The sequence below is a fragment of the Erinaceus europaeus genome, chromosome 1, assembly GCF_950295315.1.
Source record: "Erinaceus europaeus chromosome 1, mEriEur2.1, whole genome shotgun sequence".
Taxonomy (NCBI): domain Eukaryota; kingdom Metazoa; phylum Chordata; class Mammalia; order Eulipotyphla; family Erinaceidae; genus Erinaceus; species Erinaceus europaeus.
In genome coordinates this window covers 152,580,399-152,601,086 of record NC_080162.1, presented here as the reverse complement: position 1 = coordinate 152,601,086, position 20,688 = coordinate 152,580,399, and the positions used below count along the sequence as shown (strand labels likewise).

Genomic DNA, 20,688 nt, shown 5'->3' with positions numbered 1-20,688 from the left:
GGAAAAGAACTGATGTCTGCAGTGAAAATGTTTTGCAGACACCTATCATGGTGAGATGAGAACTTTCACCTATGTGTCAACAGCTGTACCGTAAAGCATTAAACTCCCAATAAAATGATAAAAATAAATAAAAATGCATATATTTTTTGATAAGAGGGCCCAAACTATTAAATAGAGAAAGGAGGGACCTTTGGTTGTGGCAATGGTATTAAACATATACTCCTATTAACATATAGTCTTATAAATCACAATTTAATCAATGTAAGAGGGGAAAATTAGATTGAATGTCTCAAGCTTTTTAATGCATAGACTTCAATTCTGAGTATATATTCCATCAATCTAAGAAATTAAGGTTTCAAATTAGTAAACTGATTGAATTTTAACACTGGGCTTAAATTGTTAATGCATTTCTAACAATAACTTTTTTGAAATATTAAATCACCTATAATTTTAGACCAGGAGCAACTGGTCTTATCAGTATATAAGATATAGTTATTTGTAAATAGCATTAAATGGCATAAATCACAGTACTGTCTTGTATGGTAGAGTGAATCCGGACTGTGGGATTTTCAAAGTAAACCAAGTTCCCAAATAATGTGGTTACAACAATAATTATCAATTACCTTCTTAAACTAAAAAACAGCAAGGAAACTTTCTCATTCTGTATAAACCTCTATTTCTCCCTGTCTTGGAGCTTCTGGGACTTTGCTCATTTTCCCTCATGCTACTCTTGGTCCATACCATTTGATACTGCCTCTGCTGATCTCAACCAAATCAATGCAACCAGTCCACCCTGACATGTTTCACTTCAGACTGTGTCCAGAGATGCCAGGCATAGGATGTTAACCCTCCAGCTCCAATACTCTGGTGAGACCTTTCCTAGCTCATAGGACTCCTTAGTTCCATCTCAGGTGGCACACCTCCTAACAAAGTTACAGAACCTAGATATAGACCAGGGTCTAGGAGATTAGGGTACATGCACACATGTATCCATAAGTTAGGGGAAATATATATACCTTAAGTAAAAGTGTGCAATGATCTTCAGTGACTCAATAACTATAGCAAGTAATTAGAAAGACCTAAAAAAAGACACCATAAAGTACTTAATCAAATATATTCTACTTAGACCTATATACTCTCCTCACCTACTTCCTATTTCACTTCCCTCAATCACTCTAAGTCTAACCCTGCCAGACGAAATAAGGACTACAAAAGCTGGATAAGGGCAAGAGACTGGCACACTCTAATTATGACCCTTTTGGTCACTACCAGGCCACACCATAATCTGGGGCCATAGTCAGGGAATCGTGGGATTTCCACATAGATATGATGGGCCTAGACCTCTAACAGATCCCTCTTTCCACCATCACTGGTCATCTCCATCAGGAACAACATCATAAACCCTCCTGTGGGCCTCCACAGGACTTTGCCCTCAATGTAGAACAAGAGTGATAGGGACTTCCCCACTCTCCAAAGGGAGACTGGGTTAACATACTCTGCCACTTGAGGAAGACTGGTCCTGAAATGAGTGCAGCCTACCATGTTCCTAGCTATGACCATGGCATGTGAGCTCAGACCTACAGAGGTTACACAGGTACCTGTGCTGAATATAGGCTCCAGATCAGATCTATGGGGTTTACAGTTAACAGTATTTATATACTTTTTCCCATACTTGGGAGCTACTCTCTTCCCTGATGCAGTTTTCTGGTCCTATTTCCAACTCTGACACCATCTCCCCCAGACAATACCTTTAGCCTACCTGCATGTTAGCTGTAGGGCTCAGGGAAAAAATAGTAAAGCCATGGGTCCCTTGGAATATGCCTAAAAAAATAGACTTTCTGGCTACTTCTAACATGAAGACCCCAAACCTCACCTACTATATTCTTACCTTTAGGTTTCTGATTATTAAACAATTTGTTCTGCCTTGTCTCTTTTTTTCCCCCTTTTTTTTAAGCCAGGGGAAAGCGCAAACACAGTTCCCCACTACCACAAATTATGCAGTCCAATTTCCCACATTTGGGGAAATCGCAGGGGTCAGCACATCTAGAGTACAATGGATAAGCCTCGCCCTGGGAAAACCACCTTCGTAATCATGGTTATTTCCCCTGCCAGGTAAGTATTCTTCTTTATATCTTAATGCTTTTTTAGCCACCAACCTGCAGACACTACCATGACGCCAATCTGACTTCCCTGGGCAGATGACTTCACTAACGTATCCTGGAACCCCACTTCCCCAGAGCCCTGCCCCACTAGGGAAAGACAGAAACAGGCTGGGAGTATGGACTGACCTGCCAACACCCATTTCCAGAGAAGAAGCAGTTACAGAAGCCAGACAGACCTCCCACCTTCTGCACCCCATAATGATCCTGGATCCATACTCCCAGAGGGATAAAAAATAGGAAAGCTTCCAATGGAAGGGATGGGATGTGAAACTCTGATGATGGGAATTATGTGGAATTGTACCCCTCTTATCCCACAATCACTAATAAAATAGACAATAAAAAATAAAATAAAACTAACATCTCTGTGACACCCAGTCAACAGAGCACACACAATCATCTCTTCCTCTTAACCATACACCAAAGGCTTAAAATTTGTTTAAATGACAAAAATGGATTAAAAATGTTTTCTATCAAAGAAAATATAAAAGACAAAGAGAGCAAAAGAAATGACAGCAAGCGCAACAGGAATATTCTGCTAGCTGCTGAAAGGAAGAGCAAGGTGGTGGCACTGAACAGCTAAAATAGTGAAGGTAAAACAGTGGGAGTTCAGATCCTGACCGTGAATACAATTATCATTGCTGTTGGGTTAAGCCTATGTCGTTTTTCATTTTCTCTGTATTCCATTTCCTTTGTGTGTTCCTTTTCTCCCTTCTCCTGAGCAATCACATATTTTCAGTATTCCATTTTATCCTTACTAATTGCTCTTAAGCTATAGCACTTAGTTTTGGTTTATTGCTTCTGAAGTTGTCCTAGGGAACTAAAAATGTATTCTTTGTTTATCAGTCTGTTTGAATGTTATGCCACTTGAAGTAGAATGTGAGAACCTTGTAGGAGTTTGATTCCACTTTAGCCTCTGCAACATTTGTGCTTTTCTTGCAAACATATTGACCCATATTACAGTTATGCTGTGATCTTTGTGCAGTGACTCAGTTTTCAGCCAAATTCCTTAATTCTTTTCTTTCTTCCTTTGAGAGAAAGATAAAGACAGATATAGCTACGAGAAGGGAAAGCATCTAGAATCAGTATCACATCACCAGCACTCTTTAAGAACCGAAAGTGAACTTAATGTGAAATTTGCATAAATGTTGAAACAACATGACACTCTTCTTTCCAACTAAATTTTCCATTGGAGCCTTGTTCAGAAAGTTGAGAGTTACAGCTCTTAGCCAGAACAGAACATTTTGTACAGCAAAATAAAAGAGAAATTTTGAACTAAAAAGTAATTTCATGATAAGGTTCAGATTCGGAAAGTAACTTTGACACCTACTAACTTTGAAAGGTTTCAGAACTGAGTCTCAGATAGTCTCATTTTTAAAGGCAAAAAGTGAGAAGAGTCTTTTAAACAATTATCAAATAACTCAAAAGCATCAAAGCCTGGATCTGCATATTCCAAGATTTGACAGATAAAGATTGCACAGTTATTTAAATTTTAATTATATGAAAATTAATCTCAATTACTCTGACATAGAATAAAAAATGATTTTTATTAAGTTTTCTTAAGGACTAGCAAGCTACATCAGGGAAGAGAGTAGCTCCCATATATGGGAAAGTATATAAATACTGTTAACTGTAAACCCCATAGATCTGATCTGCAGCCTATATTCAGCACAGGTGCCTGTGTAACCTCTGCATCCCCATAGGTCTGAGCTTGCATTCTGTGGTCATAGCATAGAATGTGAGAAGAAATTATGTTAAGTCAGATAAGTCAGAAAGACAAAGATGAGTATGGGATGATCCCACTCAATTTGATTTGATTTCTTTAATGATTAGTGATTTTAAACACTTTTTAATATCAAGTTTGGTCCATACTCCCAGAGGTATAAACAATAGGGGAAGTGAACTAGAGGGATCTGTACCTCCATTCCACCAGGACCTGCAAAATGTTTGGGCCATCAATGAAAGGGGAATGAATCTGGAAAATACCAGAGGAATCCAGGCAAGGTTTCTATTATTTGAGAGTGAAGAGGAAAAAAGGAAAGATACCCAGAAGAAATAATAGATGAAGAGTGAACTAGAAATGACGTGAAGGCAGGACCATTGAAAAATGTAGGGGGGGCAGTTTAGATGGTAGATAGGTAGATAGACAGACAGACAGACATAGGTATAAATAGAGATATAATTATAGAGTCAGCTTATTATTGGTGACCTTAGAAGAACTACTGCAGTTTCCAATGGAGGGGATGGGATATATAACTCTGGTGGTGGGAAATGTATGGAACTATACCACTATTATCTTACAGTTTTGTAAATCACTAATTAAAAAAAAAAAAGGAGCGGGGGAGTCAGGCAGCAGCACACCCAATTAAGCACACACATCACCATGGGCAAGCACCCAGGTTTGAGCCCACACTCCCCACCTGCAAAGATGCTTCATGAGTAGTGAAGCAGGTTTGCAGGCATCTCTGTCTCTCTCCCTGTTTCCCCTCCCTTCTCAACTTCTCTCTCCTATCAAGTATTATATATACCACCCAGACCAGTGGATTTGTAATGCCAGCCCCAGCCATAACCCTGGAGGCAATTAAATAAAGAAGTGTTCTGTTTTTTCCTCCCAATTTTTTTTTGTTACTGACTTTTGTTAATTCTTTATAAATCATGGTTATTATCCCTTTTACTAACATATAACATGTATGTATCTTTTCCCATTCTGTAGAATGTCTGTTCTGGTGATGACTCCTTTTGCTGTGCAGAGCTTTGCAGTTTGATGTAATCAAGATCTAAGAGGGAAAAAGGTGCCTGAAGGTAATTCATGTTAACATATAGGATAGTAATGAAAATTTGAGGACATGGGAGGGTTGTTTCCCACATACAAAAAAAGAACTCTGGGGGCACTTAAGGACTAACCATCTCTACCAGAAAGATGTGACTAATACTTTGAAATGCAAAATGATGCAAGACCAACCTAAAATGAAAATATGTGACCTCAGAGAATCAGTGTGGTCTTACAAAATTCAGAAGACTATAGGGTCTCCGGTGACCCGCACTTTAAAAAATTAAATGGCAGGGCCCTAGTTGGGGAGTCCTGGAATTCCCACACAAACACGATAAGCCCTGACCTTGAATAGTTCCCTCTCTCCATTATCACTGGTCATCTCCACCAGGGACAACATAATGGACGTCTTGGGGGTCCCCATAGGACCTTGCTCTCAATGTGGATCAACAATGGTAGAGAATGTGCCATCCTCCAAAGGGGCGTTGGATAACATACTCTACCACGTGAAGAAGATGGGTCCTGAAATTGGTACAACTCAGAATGTTCCTACTGATGACCACAGAATGCAAGTTCAGACCTACAGGGATGTAGAGGTCACATAGGCTCCTATGCTGAATATGGGCTCCAGATGACATCAAATCAATGGGGTTTACAGTCAATAATATTTATACTTTTCCCACATTTGGGAGCCACTCTCTTTCCTGATCCAGTTTTCTAGCCCTTTTTCCAGCCATGACATCATCTCCCCAGAAAATAACCTGGGTCTACCTGCATATCAGATGCCAGGCTCTGGCAAAAACTAATGAAGTCATGGGCCTTTTGGAATATACCTAAAATAGACCTACTAGCTATTTCCAAAATGGAGACCCCAAATCTTCATCTGCAATATTCCAGCCTTTAGGTTCATGATTACTCAACAATTTGTATGGCTTTATATGTTAACTGTTTTCAGTCACCAGATTCCAGATGCTACCATGATGCCAAATGGACTTCACTGGGGAGACGACCCCACCAATATGCCCTAGAGCTCCACTTCCTCAGAGCCCTGCCCCACTAGGGAAAGAGAAAGACAGGCTGGGAGTATGGATTGACCTGTCAACTCCCATGTTCATCTGGGAAGCAATTACAGAAGCCAGAGCTTTCACCTTCTGCATCCCACAATGACCCTGGGTCCATACTCCCATGGGATTTAAGAATAGTAAAGCTATCAGAGGAGTTGAGGGGATACAAAGTTTTGGTCGTGGAAACTGTATCCCTCTTTTCCTCTGGTCTTGTCAGTGTTTCCATTTTATAAATAAATACATTAAAATAATAAAATAATAATAATAATTAGATGGTTTGGAGCCAGGCAGTAGAACATCTGGTAGAGCACATCAACAAGTCTGAGAACCTGGGTTCAAGTCCTGGGCCCCCAACCTCAGAAGGAAAACTTGTTCAAGAGTGGTGGAGCAATTCTGCAGCTGTTTTTCTTTCTTCCCCTTCTCTATTTTCCTCTGCTCTATCTGATAAAGGAAGAAAAAAGGACAGAAAAGGTACCAGCAGTGGTGGAGTCATTAGGAGTAGTACAGACTTAGACTCAGTAAAGGTACCAAGCCCCAGCAATAACCCTGATGGCAATAAATAATAATGATAATAAGTCATTGTTGTTTAATGTCTTTTAAAAATCTAACTTTAGGAGCCAGGTATATCTGGTTGAGTGCATGTTACTACAAGGGGCTGGGTTCAAGGCCCCAGTGCCCATAGGCAGGAGGAAAGCTTCATGAGTGGTAAAGCAGTGCTGCAAGTGTCTTTCTCCCCCTCCTTCTTGATTTCTCTCATCTCTATCCAATAAATAATTGTCAACAGTAAAATCCTCTCTAAAAAAAATCCAACTTCATAAACTAGTGATAATATGAAAACTCATCCTAGCTAATGCAAAAAAAATTGGAATTATGTCTGAGGAAAGTTTTGTCTACCATTTTTTGAAAAGTAAAAAAATACCTATGTTGAAGAAATTTAGATTTTTTTAAACCTTTGGCTAAGAAAAAAAAGAATGAATAATGTACACAGCAAAAATGAATTCAACTATTTGAGAAAAATCACTGAATTACATTAACTTACTGAGTGAGAAACATATCCATCATTTTAACTATTTACATGGGATAGCTCTGCCAAAAGTGAAATAACAATGGATCCTGTAAATATATATATATATATATATACTACCAAGTCAACAGCTCATTAGCCTTATGACATATAATCAACAATTGGACTTTAAAAAAATACCAAAAATGAAAAGTGAAAATAAAATGAAAGTAAATGATGTCAGGAAGACCAGCTGCTGAGGAGTGAGCGCTAGGGGTGCCTTCAGAAGGCCTATCATTTCCAAATAAATGGGGAGGCATAGACACAAAATAACTACATACAAAATATCTGGCAATACTTAAACCAAAACTACTCAAAGACAACAGGCTTTAAGTATTAAAAATCTCAGAATAAATAAAACTTAAGACTAAAATTCTTCATTGAGCTCCATAAACAAGTATTTTCAATACAGCACTGTATTACAAGTTAATTTACCATTTTTTTCCTTTTTTTTTTAATTTAAGAAAGGATTAATTAACAAAACCATAGGGTAGGAGGGGTACAATTCCACACAATTCCCACCACCCAATCTCCATTTCCCACCTCCTCCCCTGATAGCTTTCCCATTCTCTATCCCTCTGGTAGCATGGACCCAGGGTCATTGTGGGTTGCAGAGGGTGGAAGGTCTGGCTTCTGTAATTGCTTCCCCACTGAACATGGGCATTGACTGGTCAGTCCATACTCCCAGTCTGCCTCTCTCTTTCCCTAGTAGGGTGGGTCTCTGGGGAAGCAGAGCTCCAGGACACATTAGTGGGGTCTTCAGTCTAGGGAAGCCTGGCTGGCATTCTGATGACATCTGGAACCTGGTGACTGAAAAGAGAGTTAACATACGAAGCCAAACAAATTGTTGAGCAATCATGGACCCAAAGCTTGGAATAGTGGAGAGGAAGTATTAGGGGGGTACTCACTGCAAACTCTAGTGCACTTCTGCTTTCAGGCATATATTTTGCAGTAGTTTACGGATACGTGTGAACATATGCTCTCTCTCACAGAAACTGGTGTATATCTAGGTTTTGGGACTTTGTTAGAAAGTGAACCACCTGAGATGGAATTAGAGTTTACTATGAAAGGAAAGGTCTCACCCAAGTAATGAAGTTGAAGGGTTGTCATTCCACACGTGAAGTCTCTGGACAGTCTGAAGTGAAGCATGTTGAGGTGGCCATCGTTGTGTTGGTTAGGTTGTGATTGGCAGATGCAATATTATTTGATATGGATTGGGAGAGGCATACGGGAAAGTGGACCCTATCCAAGGGTTCCAGGACTGGGGGGAGTAGAGGCTCTATAGTGGAGATGTGAGGTTCCTGCTGTCTTAGGGTTCAAAAAGACAATCGATAGTTAATCTTATCATCACATTATTTGGTAATTGGGTTAACTTTGAAAAGTCCTTTTGTTAGGGTTTGCTGTACAGTACCCAGTATCTTGTATATAGCTGTGCTATTGGTTGCTTCTGATCTACTTGATCTAGGCTTTTGAGAGAGTCTGCATATCAATTACACAGCCTATATACTGAAAAGATTCAGTTTGTGTTTTGAAAAACTCCGAGTTACCACCTTACTCCTATAAAAATGGCATACATCAAAAAGGACAGCAGCAACAAATGCTGGAGAGGTTGTGGGGATAGAGGAACCCTTTTACATTGCTGGTGGGAATGTAAATTGGTACAGCCTCTGTGGAGAGCAGTCTGGAAAACTCTCACAAGTCTAGACATGGACCTTCCATATGATCCAGTAATTCTTCTCCTGGGGTTATACCCCAAGGACTCCATAACACCCAACCAAAAAGAGGTGTGTACTCCTATGTTCATATCAGCACAATTCATAATAGCTAAAACCTGGAAGCAACCCAGGTGCCCAACAACAGATGAGTGGCTGAGAAAGCTGTGGTATATATACACAATGGAATACTATGCAGCTATCAAGAACAATGAACCCACCTTCTCTGACCCATCTTGGACAGAGCTAGAAGGAATTATGTTAAGTGAGCTAAGCCAGAAAGATAAAGATGAGTATGGGATGATCCCACTCATCAACAGAAGTTGACTAAGAAGATCTGAAAGGGAAACTAAAAGTAGGACCTGACCAAATTGTAAGTAGGGCACCAAAGTAAAAACCCTGTGGTGAGGAGTAGACATGCAGCTTCCTGGGCCAGTGGGGGGTGGGAGTGGGTGGGAGGGATGGGTCACATTCTTTTGGTGGTGGGAATGGTGTTTATGTACACTCCTAGTAAAATATGTAGTCATATAAATCACTAGTTAATTAATACGAGAGGGGGGAAATTGTATGTCTCAAAGTTTTAATTTACCATTTTAAAGCGTTTTTTTTTTTAACATTAACAGAGAATTACTGCCATGTGCATGTGTGGATGAATGGCTGGATGAATAAGACACAGAAACACACACATATACACACACACATACAATTTTAAGACATTTTCCATTCCCTACTTTGCAACAATTCTCCCAATTTGGTTGGAGTAACAGGTGGCTTCTGTTAAACTCCGAGTAAGAAACACACACACAAATTGGAGTGAGAATTCTTTAATAACTAGATTCATTCCCATGGGCCAATAAATACAGAAATTACAAGCAGTATATGTAACAGTTAATATTTTCAACACAGAAAGTACCTACTTTTACACAACTTAGCACGCAATCACTTTTATTTTTATCAGAAATCAGCATAGAGCAAAAGCTACACAACCTCAGAAAATTACAAGTAAAACAAAAATGTATTTATGATTGACTCTAACTATGGAGATTCCCACTCTAGGTGTCTTGTCTCGGGTGAAGTAGGAAGACTGGAGAGTCCAGGTTGAAAAGACCAGAGTTCAGCTTCGGGCAGCAGCAGTCTGGGGTTGCTCAGATTGGAGCTGTTTACCAAGATATTCCCTAAAAATAAAGTAGCAACACAAATTAGAATTGAAACAGCAGGACTGGGGAGACAGCATAATGATTCTTCAAAAGACTTTCATGCCTGAGGCTTTGAGGTCCCGATTTCAATTTCTCACACCACCATAAGCAGTGCTCTGTCCTTCCTCTGTGTACCTTTCTCTCTGTATCTCTCCCTCTTATTAAAAATAAATAAGATTAAATAAATGAAACAACAGAGAATCTCTAAATCTAAGCATAAAATGCCCTGTCACATATACTTCCTTTGATACCTAAAAATTATAAAACAGCCCCTAAAAACTAACTTTTCCAAATTTCAAAAGCACCTGTACTGTACAAATTTCAAACTCTATATGCCGTCCACAAGCAAGTCATTACACACACAAATCAGTACTTTTTCACGCCCTAAGAAGGCAATGCAATTACTTCTCAGGACACCCACATTCCTATTTAGGTGAAAGTTTGATGTAGAGTTGCTATGATGACTACAATAGAAGGAGCATCCAAATCAACTTAAGTATAAGTCTATGTCAGTACCTGCTACATAAAAAGCAAATATCCTGATGTTGGGGGATTTAAGTGTCTCCATCCAGGAATGAATATAACAGCAGGAGAAAACAAAAGGCTAAAGATCTATAGCAGCTACATGTTACCGGGCACTTACTCTGCACAGCACAATCTAAAACCATCACCAAGGTGGCCAGCCTGCATCCGCAGAACAATCACAAGAGCTAAGAAGGGGCATTCTCAAGGGGACAGGTGGTGGTGCACCTGGTTGAATGCACACATTACAGTGCATAAGGACCAGGTTTCAAGGCTCCCAGTCCCCACCTGCAGGAAAGAACCTTCATAGGTGGTCAAGCAGTATTGCAGGTCTGTTGTGCACTCATGCTCTCCCACTCTCCCTTTGTCTTTCTCTTTCTCTCTCTTTCTCTCTCTCTCTCCCTCCCTCCCTCCCTCCTTCTCTACCTCTCTCTCTCAATTTCTCACTGACCTATCCAATAAAATAATATTAAATTAAAAAATGAGAACAACAGGAAGCACTGACCTCACCTAATTAACCCTTAGAACAACAGGAAGGACATTATTACATTACAAGTAAGTCCCAAACCCTCACTATAGTTAAGGCTGTCAAAAGGCTCAAACATTTTTATTCTTTACAATTGTAGTGGAAGATATTGTTTGTCTCAACAAACTAACTTTGCCAATATAATTCAAACACAAAGTAACTCCAGTGACAGAATTCAAAAACAGAAACTGTAACTTCACATACATAACATTTAAAAAGTGAAATTTCTCCTGACAGTCATCTATGAAAATGAGAGTTTTCCTTTTTATTTTTTGCCTTAGCTGCTGAGAAACACAACAGAAAATCCACCATCAATTTTGTATTATTTTCTCTAGTCTTCTTCCACTGTACAAATTTTCATCAGTAAAATGATAATGGACCTTGAATTATATATACCACATCATTCTGAGTTTATTATAATTATTAAAAGTTCAACTGAGTTGTAATTTCATTTCTCCTTTACCTACCCTAGGTATATCATAAATCATAAATGAAATGTGCTAATCTGAATGTGTAAAAACAATCTCAGACAATACGGACTTTAAAGTTGTTTATGATGTATATTTCTATGGGGTAAAGTGAAAACATTATTTCGGTATTTCATATGGCCTTGTTTATTTTAATGTTAACCTACTACAGCTTAATTATGATTGAATTATTCCGACAGTTTTTAAGACTTACTTTTCACATATGAGAGAACAAGAAGCCAGAGCACTACTTGCACTGAGGATAAACCCGGAAGGTCGGGCATGCAAGTGTGATGCTCTACAAGTTGAGCTGTCTCCCAGACTACTGTTCTACAGGATTTAATCATGATTTTGAATATTAAGTATGCAGTAAATTTCATTTCTAGTGAGTTAACATTTCTGTGTAGCAACTGAATAATGTACAAAGCACAACGCTTTATCTCATCTTCATTTAATTTATAGAGTCATTTCAATTCCAAAAATAAGAGTCACACGACTTCCACAATACTTAAAAAGATTTCAGTCTAGAAATAAGTAGTGCTTAATAACACAATGTGTGCTGACTTTTAGGGTCTGCTGTTCACTGAGCACATGCCTGGCATACAGTTTTCTTATTTCTTCTTCACAATAAGGAGTCCCCATTCTACAGTTAAGGAGCTGGATAAGTGATATGCTATGAGTCAGTTTGGCTAGTCAGTGGCAGAAAAGGTTATGTGTAATGACTACCTGCTTGAGTCTAAAACTCAAGAGTCTTGATCACTATCTTAATCACTTAACCACCATTACAGATAGTGGTAATTTTACCTCCCACTGGTTCAAGACAGTATCATGTAGCTGTGAGAAGAGTTTAGTTAGGAACATCGTAATGTGAGCCCTCAATTTATTTCCTGCTAAATAGCTTCATAATCACCCATTGGCTAACTTTACCTAAAGTCAAAAAAATAATCCATGAAATTAAGAAAAAAAAAAAAACTTTATTGTAAAAGTAGTCTACTTCTGTGAGTTCTGGCCCAAACAAACCAAAATGTGTGTTTGAGGAGCAATTGCATCAAACTCCATTATAAAAGCAATTTAGGACAAATTGACAACAACAGTTATTTTTCCCATAGGGATTGCCATAATCAAATTATTTCAAAACTAGCTATAAAACTTAAATTTCACCATCCAAATCCCGAGTTACTTCACCCCTCATTTTTGTTCAAGAATAGGCTTTTACGTATCACTGCCAGCTTTATCCTTCTAAGCTACACTATGCCATGTGTGGAGCCACTCAAATCATCAATGCTGGAGGTCAAAGCTCTTTTTTCTTTTAATTTTTTAATTTACAACAAAATTGAGAGGAGAGTACAGAGACTGTTCATAGGCAAACAGTCCTGGTAACACACACACTCCTCATTATCAGCATCCCCCAACTCAGCGGTGTATTTGTCGCCTTGTTCAAATGTTTGTCGCTCCAATGCGAAAGCTTGCATTAGAGTTCATTACTGACACTGTGCATTCTGTAATACTTGGATAAACACATAATGATCTATTATCTGTCATTTCACTGTCCTAAAATTGCTCTGAATAGATACTACTTTGCCATGCTACCAAGACAAACCTCAGAATATTATTTAGAGTACAAAGAACCAAAAAACTGCCATATTCTATCATTACCCAACAAGTAAACAAATACTGTCAAGATATTAGAAATCTTTAAAATGTTCTTTCAGCTGAGAGGTGTGTGAGAAACATGTCACAGAGACAACAAATGATGATAAAGTATTTCATTTTAGCATATGATGATTAATAATAAGATTCAAATAATTACAAATGTAAATAGAGATCTACAGAAGGAAAAAGGGGACCTTGAAACTGTCAAGTTATAAAATAATATGTGTTAAAATTTTCTGATGTAGATTTAATGTAGTCTTAAATGTCTCTTTTTAATATTTATATTACTATATTTAATCTAAGTGAAAGAATCTATTTTCTTCATTGACCATTCTTCATGGTCAAGTGGGCATGGTAAAGTGATTAAATGAGAAGTCAAGCCCATGAGTTAAAAAGACAAGATACCAAACAAAGAATAGTCTTGATTTAACCTATGAAAGGCAGTGTATCTAGTTGAGGACCCAAATTCAGGCCCTAGTCCCAACCTGCAAGTGGAGCAGTGCTGTAGGTGTCTCTCTCTCTCTTTAGATGTCATTTTCTTAACACCTGGAAAGTAAATCACTTTTCTCTCCTGTGGCAAAAGACTCCTCATCCTAAAGCAAAATTCAGGTTGGGAAATTAACTCACTCAGTCAACAAAAGGAGAGTGAGGAGCAGCAGGCCATGATGAAGCAAAAAGAAAGGAAGGGTAGGCAATCAACCCCACTAATTCTCCACATTAAGAAAGGGGCGCCTGACTACTAGACAAGATCTACATGTTGCCAGACTTTCTACACGCAATTCAGGATTGGGGGGGACAAATACAATTGACAATCTAAAAAATTACCAGATTTTTATTATCACGTATTTTTATTATTATTTTTTATTATTTTTATTATTATTATTTTTATTATCACGTATCAGATTTTTATTATCACGTAATTTTATTAAAATTACCAGATTTTTATTATCATTTTTATTATCACGTAATAATTTTTATTATTATAAATTTTACTATTCTTCAATTCTACCAAAACTATAAGCTAACATATCAGAACACATATTTTTACATACTTAAGAAAAAAAGTAGACAAAGGTTTAGAAAATATGAGACATAGTTTACTTTAAGTATACAGAATATGCCTCCCAAAAGACTTAGAAAACAAGTGTGTATATATAGAAATATTTTGTTTTTGATAGCGGCAGAGAGAAACTGAGGTGGAAGGGGAAGATTGGGAGAAAGAGAGAGAGAGAGACACCTGCAGCACTGCTTCACTACTGCTTCACCACTCGTGAATCTTACTGCCTAAAAAGAGGACTGGGGATAAATCCAAGTCTTTGAACAAAGTAATGTGTTAACTTCCTCAGATTATTTTAATATTGGATAATATTGCTTTTACTGTGCCAAATAAAACCTCTACTTCTAACTTCTGATGAAAAGCATGGGTTAAGGGGATATTTTTCTAAAAGCTTTTAATCACCATCATTAAAACCCCCAAAGAAAGGTCAAAGATATGTCATTTTCAGAAAAATCATAATTATGATAGGAAGTTGAAAAATCAGTCAATTGCTCTCAAGATGATGAACTGAAATAAAACATATCATTCTGAGGCCCTAGAAGGGAGAAAGAAGGAAAATAAGAGACAATTATGGCTAGCTTTGGAGAGCTCAGCTCTGAATACAAAATGCCACGCCATCCTCTCCTCCCCCCACAAGGGTCCTTACTGATGCTCAATTATCTCTTCCTAAGATCCAGTTTTCTATGAACTAATTATTATAGGCCACCGGCTCAAAAGACATTACATACATAAAAAAATAAAATCCCAAGCAGTAGGTGGGAATGGCAATTTTTCTCAAGCTATGGGTTAGTATCTTAGTGGCATACATAAAAGGAAACCATGAAATAATTTTAAAATTTCATTTAATTATATCTCTTAAGTAAATGCAAAGTATACTTGGTTTTTTAATTTTTAACACAACCTGTTTTATTCAGCTTTCTTCAATTATTTCAAGTGCTTAAATGCACACACTCACATGCACACAGCCAAAAATATGTATAAAACTAAAAATGCTCTTACCCACTGAAAGAATAAAGATTTTTTAAAAACAAAAAATAACCATTTATTTTCTCTACCTCTCCTTACTAGATAAAACTTTTCTTTTGTCCATGTTTAAAGGGTCCTGCAAAATTCAACTGAGATCTCTGTTAGAAAAGCCAATTCTAATAAAACAAAATCCACAACATAAATTTGGTCACAGACACTTAATACTGTAGCTGAAATCTACATTTGATTTTACATACTTAAGGATAAAATACATAAACAACATTATCCATCAGTAGTTTTCTTTTCTTTACTGTCAAACTTCTCATTACCCACCTTTCAAGTTATTTATAGGTTGGTGTGTAGTGACAATCTAAGATTAATGTTATATTAGTATTTCCGAACAAGCTATAATTTAATAGTACACAGTGTCCAGAAAACTAAGTTGTTAGTAGAGCCTAAAACATCATGAGCTAGCAGAGTGGAAAAAAAAAAAATCTTAAATTGGAAGACTCAACTGATGGTGAGAGAACAGCTATAAAAATTTCCTCTTAGGAGTCAGGCAGTAGCACAGCGGGTTAAGTGCATGTGACGCAAAGAGCAAGGACCAGCATAAGGGTCACGGTTTGAGCCCCGGCTCCCCACCTGTTGGGGAGTCGCTTCACGAGCGGTGAAGCAGGTCTGCAGGTGTCTCTCTTTCTCTCCTCCTCTCTGTCTTCCCCTCCTCTCCATTTCTCTCTGTCTTATCCAACAACAATGACATCAGTAACAACAACAATAATAACTACAACAATAAAACAACAAGGGCAACAAAAGAGAATAATGAAATAAATGTAAAAAAAAATTCCTCTTAGACTGGCTCACTTAATGGTAGCCATCTAAATTCCCAGGGCCCAAGTCAGGGGGTCCTAGGATTCCTCTGTAAACACAATGGACCTAAAACTCTAACAGACCCCTCTCTCCACTATCACTGGTCACTTCCATCAGGAACATTAGCATAAGCCCTCATGTGGACCTCTGTAGGACCTTAGCCTCACTGTAAAGTAGCAATGGTAGGGACTGCCCCACTTTCTGTTTATTATGTTTTTTATTATTATTTATTCAATAAAGATAACCAGAAATGGAGAGGGAAGGGAGATATAGAGGGAGAGAGGCAGAGAGACACCTGCATCCCTGCTTTACCACTCACAAAGCTTTCCCCTGTGCAGGTGGGGACCGGGGGTTTGAACCTGGATCGATCCTTGTGCATTATAACATGTGCACTCAACCAGCTGCACCACCAGCCGGCCCTGATTTTTTCTGAAGGGAAGCTGTGTCAGCCTACTCGGCTACTTGAGTAAGAACTGGTCTTGAAATGAGTGCAGCCTAGAATGTTCCCAGTTGTGATCATGGACTGCGAGCTCAGACTGACAGTGATTCAGAGGTTACACAGGCTCCTGCACTAAATATGAATATACATGGGCCCTGGGTCAGATTGATGTGGTAAATAGTTACCTGTATTTATATATTTTCTTCAAGTTTGGGAGCTACTCTCTGCCCTAATCCAACTTTCTAGCTCTATTCTCAACTTTAACACCATCTTCCAAGATAATATTTTTAGCCCACCACATTGTTAGCTTTTAAGCTCAGGCAAAAACTACTCAAGTCATGGGCCCCCAGGAACATACCTAAAATAGACTTCCTAGCTTCTTACCACCTTAAAACCCCTATGCTCACCTGTTCTTGTCTTATTTTATGGTTCATATTAAACATTTTGTCTTGCCTTATAACTTACCTCCTTCCAGTCACCAAATTGCAGATACTATCAGATTTCCCTGACCTCACCAGTATGTCCCAAATTATCATCTCTCCAAAGCCCTACCCCACTAGGGAAAGACAGAAACAGGGTGGGGTTGTGAGTCAATCTGCCAGCTCTCATGTCCAGCAGAGAAACACTTACAGAAGCCAGACCTCCTACCTTCTATACCCTATAAAGTTTATACCCTATAAGTTTAGTCCCTATTCCCAGAGGGGGAGAAATGTTCAGGGAAGATGAGTAAAGGAAAAAAGGAAGGACATTTGGAAGTCAGAATAGGTGTGGGTGTGACTTAAAATGACAGAGAAGGTATGACCATAGGAAAAAATATAGCTAGCTAGCTAGCTAGCTAGCTAACAAGAAAGAAAGAAAGAAAGAAAGAAAGAAAGAAAGAAAGAAAGAAAGAAAGAAAGAAAGAAAGAAAGACAAGTAGTTACTGAAATAATAGTCAACCCATATCTGTGACCTTGGGGGACTACAGCAGTTTCTAATGGAGAGAATAGGGACACAGAACTCTGGTGTTGGGAACAGTGTGAAATTATAACCCTGTTATTTTGTAAATATCTATTAAAGAATAAATTTTAAAAACCTACTAAAAATGTCATAAGAATAACATGAGACTCCAAATACTCAAAAAGAGGCACTTTTCCTAAATTAATTCTGAAAAATGTATTTTTATTATTTTTTTATTTTGCCTTCAGGGTGAATGCTGTGGCTAGGTGCCTGCACCAGGAATCCACTGCTCCTGGAGGCTTTTTTTTTCTTTCACCTTTTGTTGCCCTTGTTGTTTGATTGTTGTTGTGGTTATTATTATTGTTGTTATTGATGTTGTCATTGTTGAAAAGGACAGAGAGAAATGAAGACAGGAGTGAAAGAGAGTGGGAGAGAAAGATAGACACCTGCAGACCTGCTTCACTGCTTGTGAAGCGACCCCCCTGCAGGTGGGGAGCCAGGGGCTCAAACCAGGATCCTTATGCTGGTCCTTGAGTTTCGTGCCATGTGCACTTATAACACTGCACTACACCCAAACCCCAGAAAATGTATGTTAAATAAAAATCATATGGAACATTTTCATAACATGAGTACTAATTTGGAAAGATTAACACAAAGTCTTTTCTTCGATTCATAAGTAGTTATTTTAATCACTGAACTTATGCCTATGAACTCAAAATTATAAAATTACTAAAACATCCTAAGTAGATATAAACATTGGAAAACAAAGTACCATTCATAACCTGGCATGGTGAGTTCTCAGTTATATTTACCTGCACAGAAAAGACCTAAAGAGGATAACACTCTTAAAACTTATTATTCTGTTTGGGGGGAAAAAAACTGAAAAGAATCTAGAAACAAATAGAAAAATCTACATGACATCCGCTACCTACAAAAGTCAATGTTTCTCTCCTGAAGTCCTGAGCTGTCCATATGCACATACTGTTCCTTCTGAATTAGAGGCTGTTTACATCTAAAATCATTCTGTAGGAGAAAAATGATATTTTATGTTAAGTTGTAAAGTATAAATTGAGGGTGTAATATATAAAAGCTTCTTAGAGTAAGCTGTCATTGTATATTTTATCAAATTTATGAGATATAAAAATTTAGTACTAAAAAAAAAGGGACAAGGGACAGGCCAGGAAGGCACAGAAGGGACAGAAAGTTCAGAGCTGTCCTTTGCAGGTAGGGCTAAGAGTGGGGTGAACCTGCTCCAGCCTCCTGAACAGAGGGGGCACCAGCACCCGCCAAAGTCTCAGCTCTGTTCCACCCACCACCACCCTATACCCCATCATTTGCAATCTAGAATTCCACGGAAATACAGACATTAAATACAAAAAAGGAGATACTGACTGCTCTGAGGCCCGAAACTCATAGAAATAACCTTAAAATCAATCATAATATCACACACAAAAGAGAGAGGTATTTTCATAGGATCTATAACTCTATATCCCATGTTATACAAACTGAAATCTACCTCTGTATTATCAAGAAACTTAGTATTTAGCCCCTTACAATCAAGATCAAGGTCCATAGAAGTCCAATCCCATGAATCCTAAGTCTCCAACCTATACATAAAATGATATTTAAACTTATATTTTTAAAAAATCCCCTATGGAGTGTGGGTAGCTAGCATAGTGGTTATGCAAAAAGATTCTCATTCCTAAGGTTCTAAAGTCCCAGGTTCAATCCCCCATATACCACTATAAGCCAGAGTTGAGTAGTGCTCTGGTAAAAAAAGAGGGGATGGGATATGGAGATTGGGTGGTGGGAATTGTGTGGAGTTTTACCCCTCCTATCCTATGGTTTTGTTAATTTATCCTTTCTTAAATAAAAAATAAATTAAAGGAAAAAATTCCCTATAGTTAAAAAAAAAATCCAACTTGACTATATCCAAAATTGTGATTTAGTCTTCTAGACAAACAGTGCAATATCAAATATATAAAAGTCACTTAGGACAGAAAAAAGATGTAAGTGGACTGCAAATCTTAAACGTGTAATTTAAGAAGCAAAATACTAGCACATGCAAGTGAAAAAACTGCGGCTATTGCCATTTGACTACACTTTGATTCCACCTTAACCCATAATTTTGTAATCAATTTTACTATGTGGTGCTAAAATATACAATTTATTAAAAACTTAACTGAATGAAAACAAAATGCTAAGAAGAAACTAAGTTAACTATACTCTCATGTGTTTATTTGATGTGAAAGCAGCAATTAGAAGAGAATTGTATAACATTCTGTCAATAAACATTTTTAAGGCACCAGTATCAAAACTTAGGTTTAAAAAGCCTCAGGTCCCCTAAGATAGAGCATATGTACACACGTGCCCATAAACCAGGGGAAAATATATACCTGAAAGCAGAAGTACACAAGAGTCTGAGGAGAGTACACCCCCCCCCCCAACACTTCATCGGCACTATTCCAGCCTTTGGGTCCATGATTCTTCAACAATTTGTTTGGCTTTGTATGTTAACTCTCTTTTCAGCCACCAGGTTTCGGATGCCAGCATGATGCCGACCAGACTTCCCTGGACTGACGACCCCACCAATGTGTCCTGGAGCCCTGCTTTCCCAGAGACCCACCCTACTAGGGAAAGAGAGAGGCAGACTGGGAGTATGGATCGACCAGTCAGTGCCCATGTTCAGTGGGGAAGCAATTACAGAAGCCGTAGAGCTTCCACCTTCTGCAACCCACAATGACCCTGGGTCCATACTCCCAGAGGGACAGAGAATGGGAAAGCTATCAGGGGAGGGGATGGGATATGGAGACCAGGTGGTGGGAATTGTGTGGAGTTGTACCCCTCCTATCCTACGGTTTTGTTGTCTCCTTTCTTAAATAAATAAATATAATAATAATAAAAAATAAAAAAATAAAAAGCCTCTGTTTTAAGTAAGTAGAAGGGTAGTCTATACCAGGATGATTCTTAAAAATGTTTAAAAAATGGGGGTCGGACGGTAGCGCAGTGGGTTAAGTGCACATGGCGCAAAGAGCAAGGATCCCGGTTCGAGCCCCGGCTCCCCACCTGCAGGGGAGTCGCTTCACAGGCGGTGAAGCAGGTGTCTGTCTTTCTTTCTCCCTCTGCCTTTCCCTCCTCTCTCCATTTCTCTCTGTCTTATCCAACAACAATGACATCAATAACAATAATAATAATTATTACTACAACAATAAAGCAACAAGGGTAGCAAAAGGGAAAATAAATAATTAAAAAAATGTTTAAAAATCTTTGATAAAGATCTACACACTT

At 38.3% G+C, this 20,688-nt stretch overlaps 1 protein-coding gene and 1 non-coding gene across 9 annotated transcripts in view; both read right to left on the bottom strand.

Moving 5' to 3' along the window:
- Positions 1–1,955: 1,955 nt before the first annotated feature.
- LOC132542501 (U1 spliceosomal RNA) lies at positions 1,956–2,120 on the bottom strand. The gene has a single exon (XR_009553511.1). It is a non-coding gene; the product is annotated as a U1 spliceosomal RNA (small nuclear RNA).
- A 7,314-nt stretch (positions 2,121–9,434) lies between these two features.
- Positions 9,435–20,688, bottom strand: part of ATP6V1H (ATPase H+ transporting V1 subunit H) — a 95,865-nt gene continuing 84,611 nt past the window's right edge. For 2 of the 8 annotated variants that reach the window (XM_060198391.1, XM_060198403.1), the window contains exons 13-14: positions 18,333–18,423; positions 9,591–9,943 (exon numbers count right to left, since the gene is read on the bottom strand). In XM_060198391.1, the coding sequence (XP_060054374.1) occupies positions 9,804–9,943; positions 18,333–18,423 (231 nt within the window). In that variant the 3' untranslated portion in view covers positions 9,591–9,803. Of the gene's footprint in view, positions 9,944–18,332; positions 18,424–20,688 lie in introns of those variants that run through there. The other 6 variants (XM_060198375.1, XM_060198370.1, XM_060198409.1 and 3 more) reach the window with 6 other exon arrangements.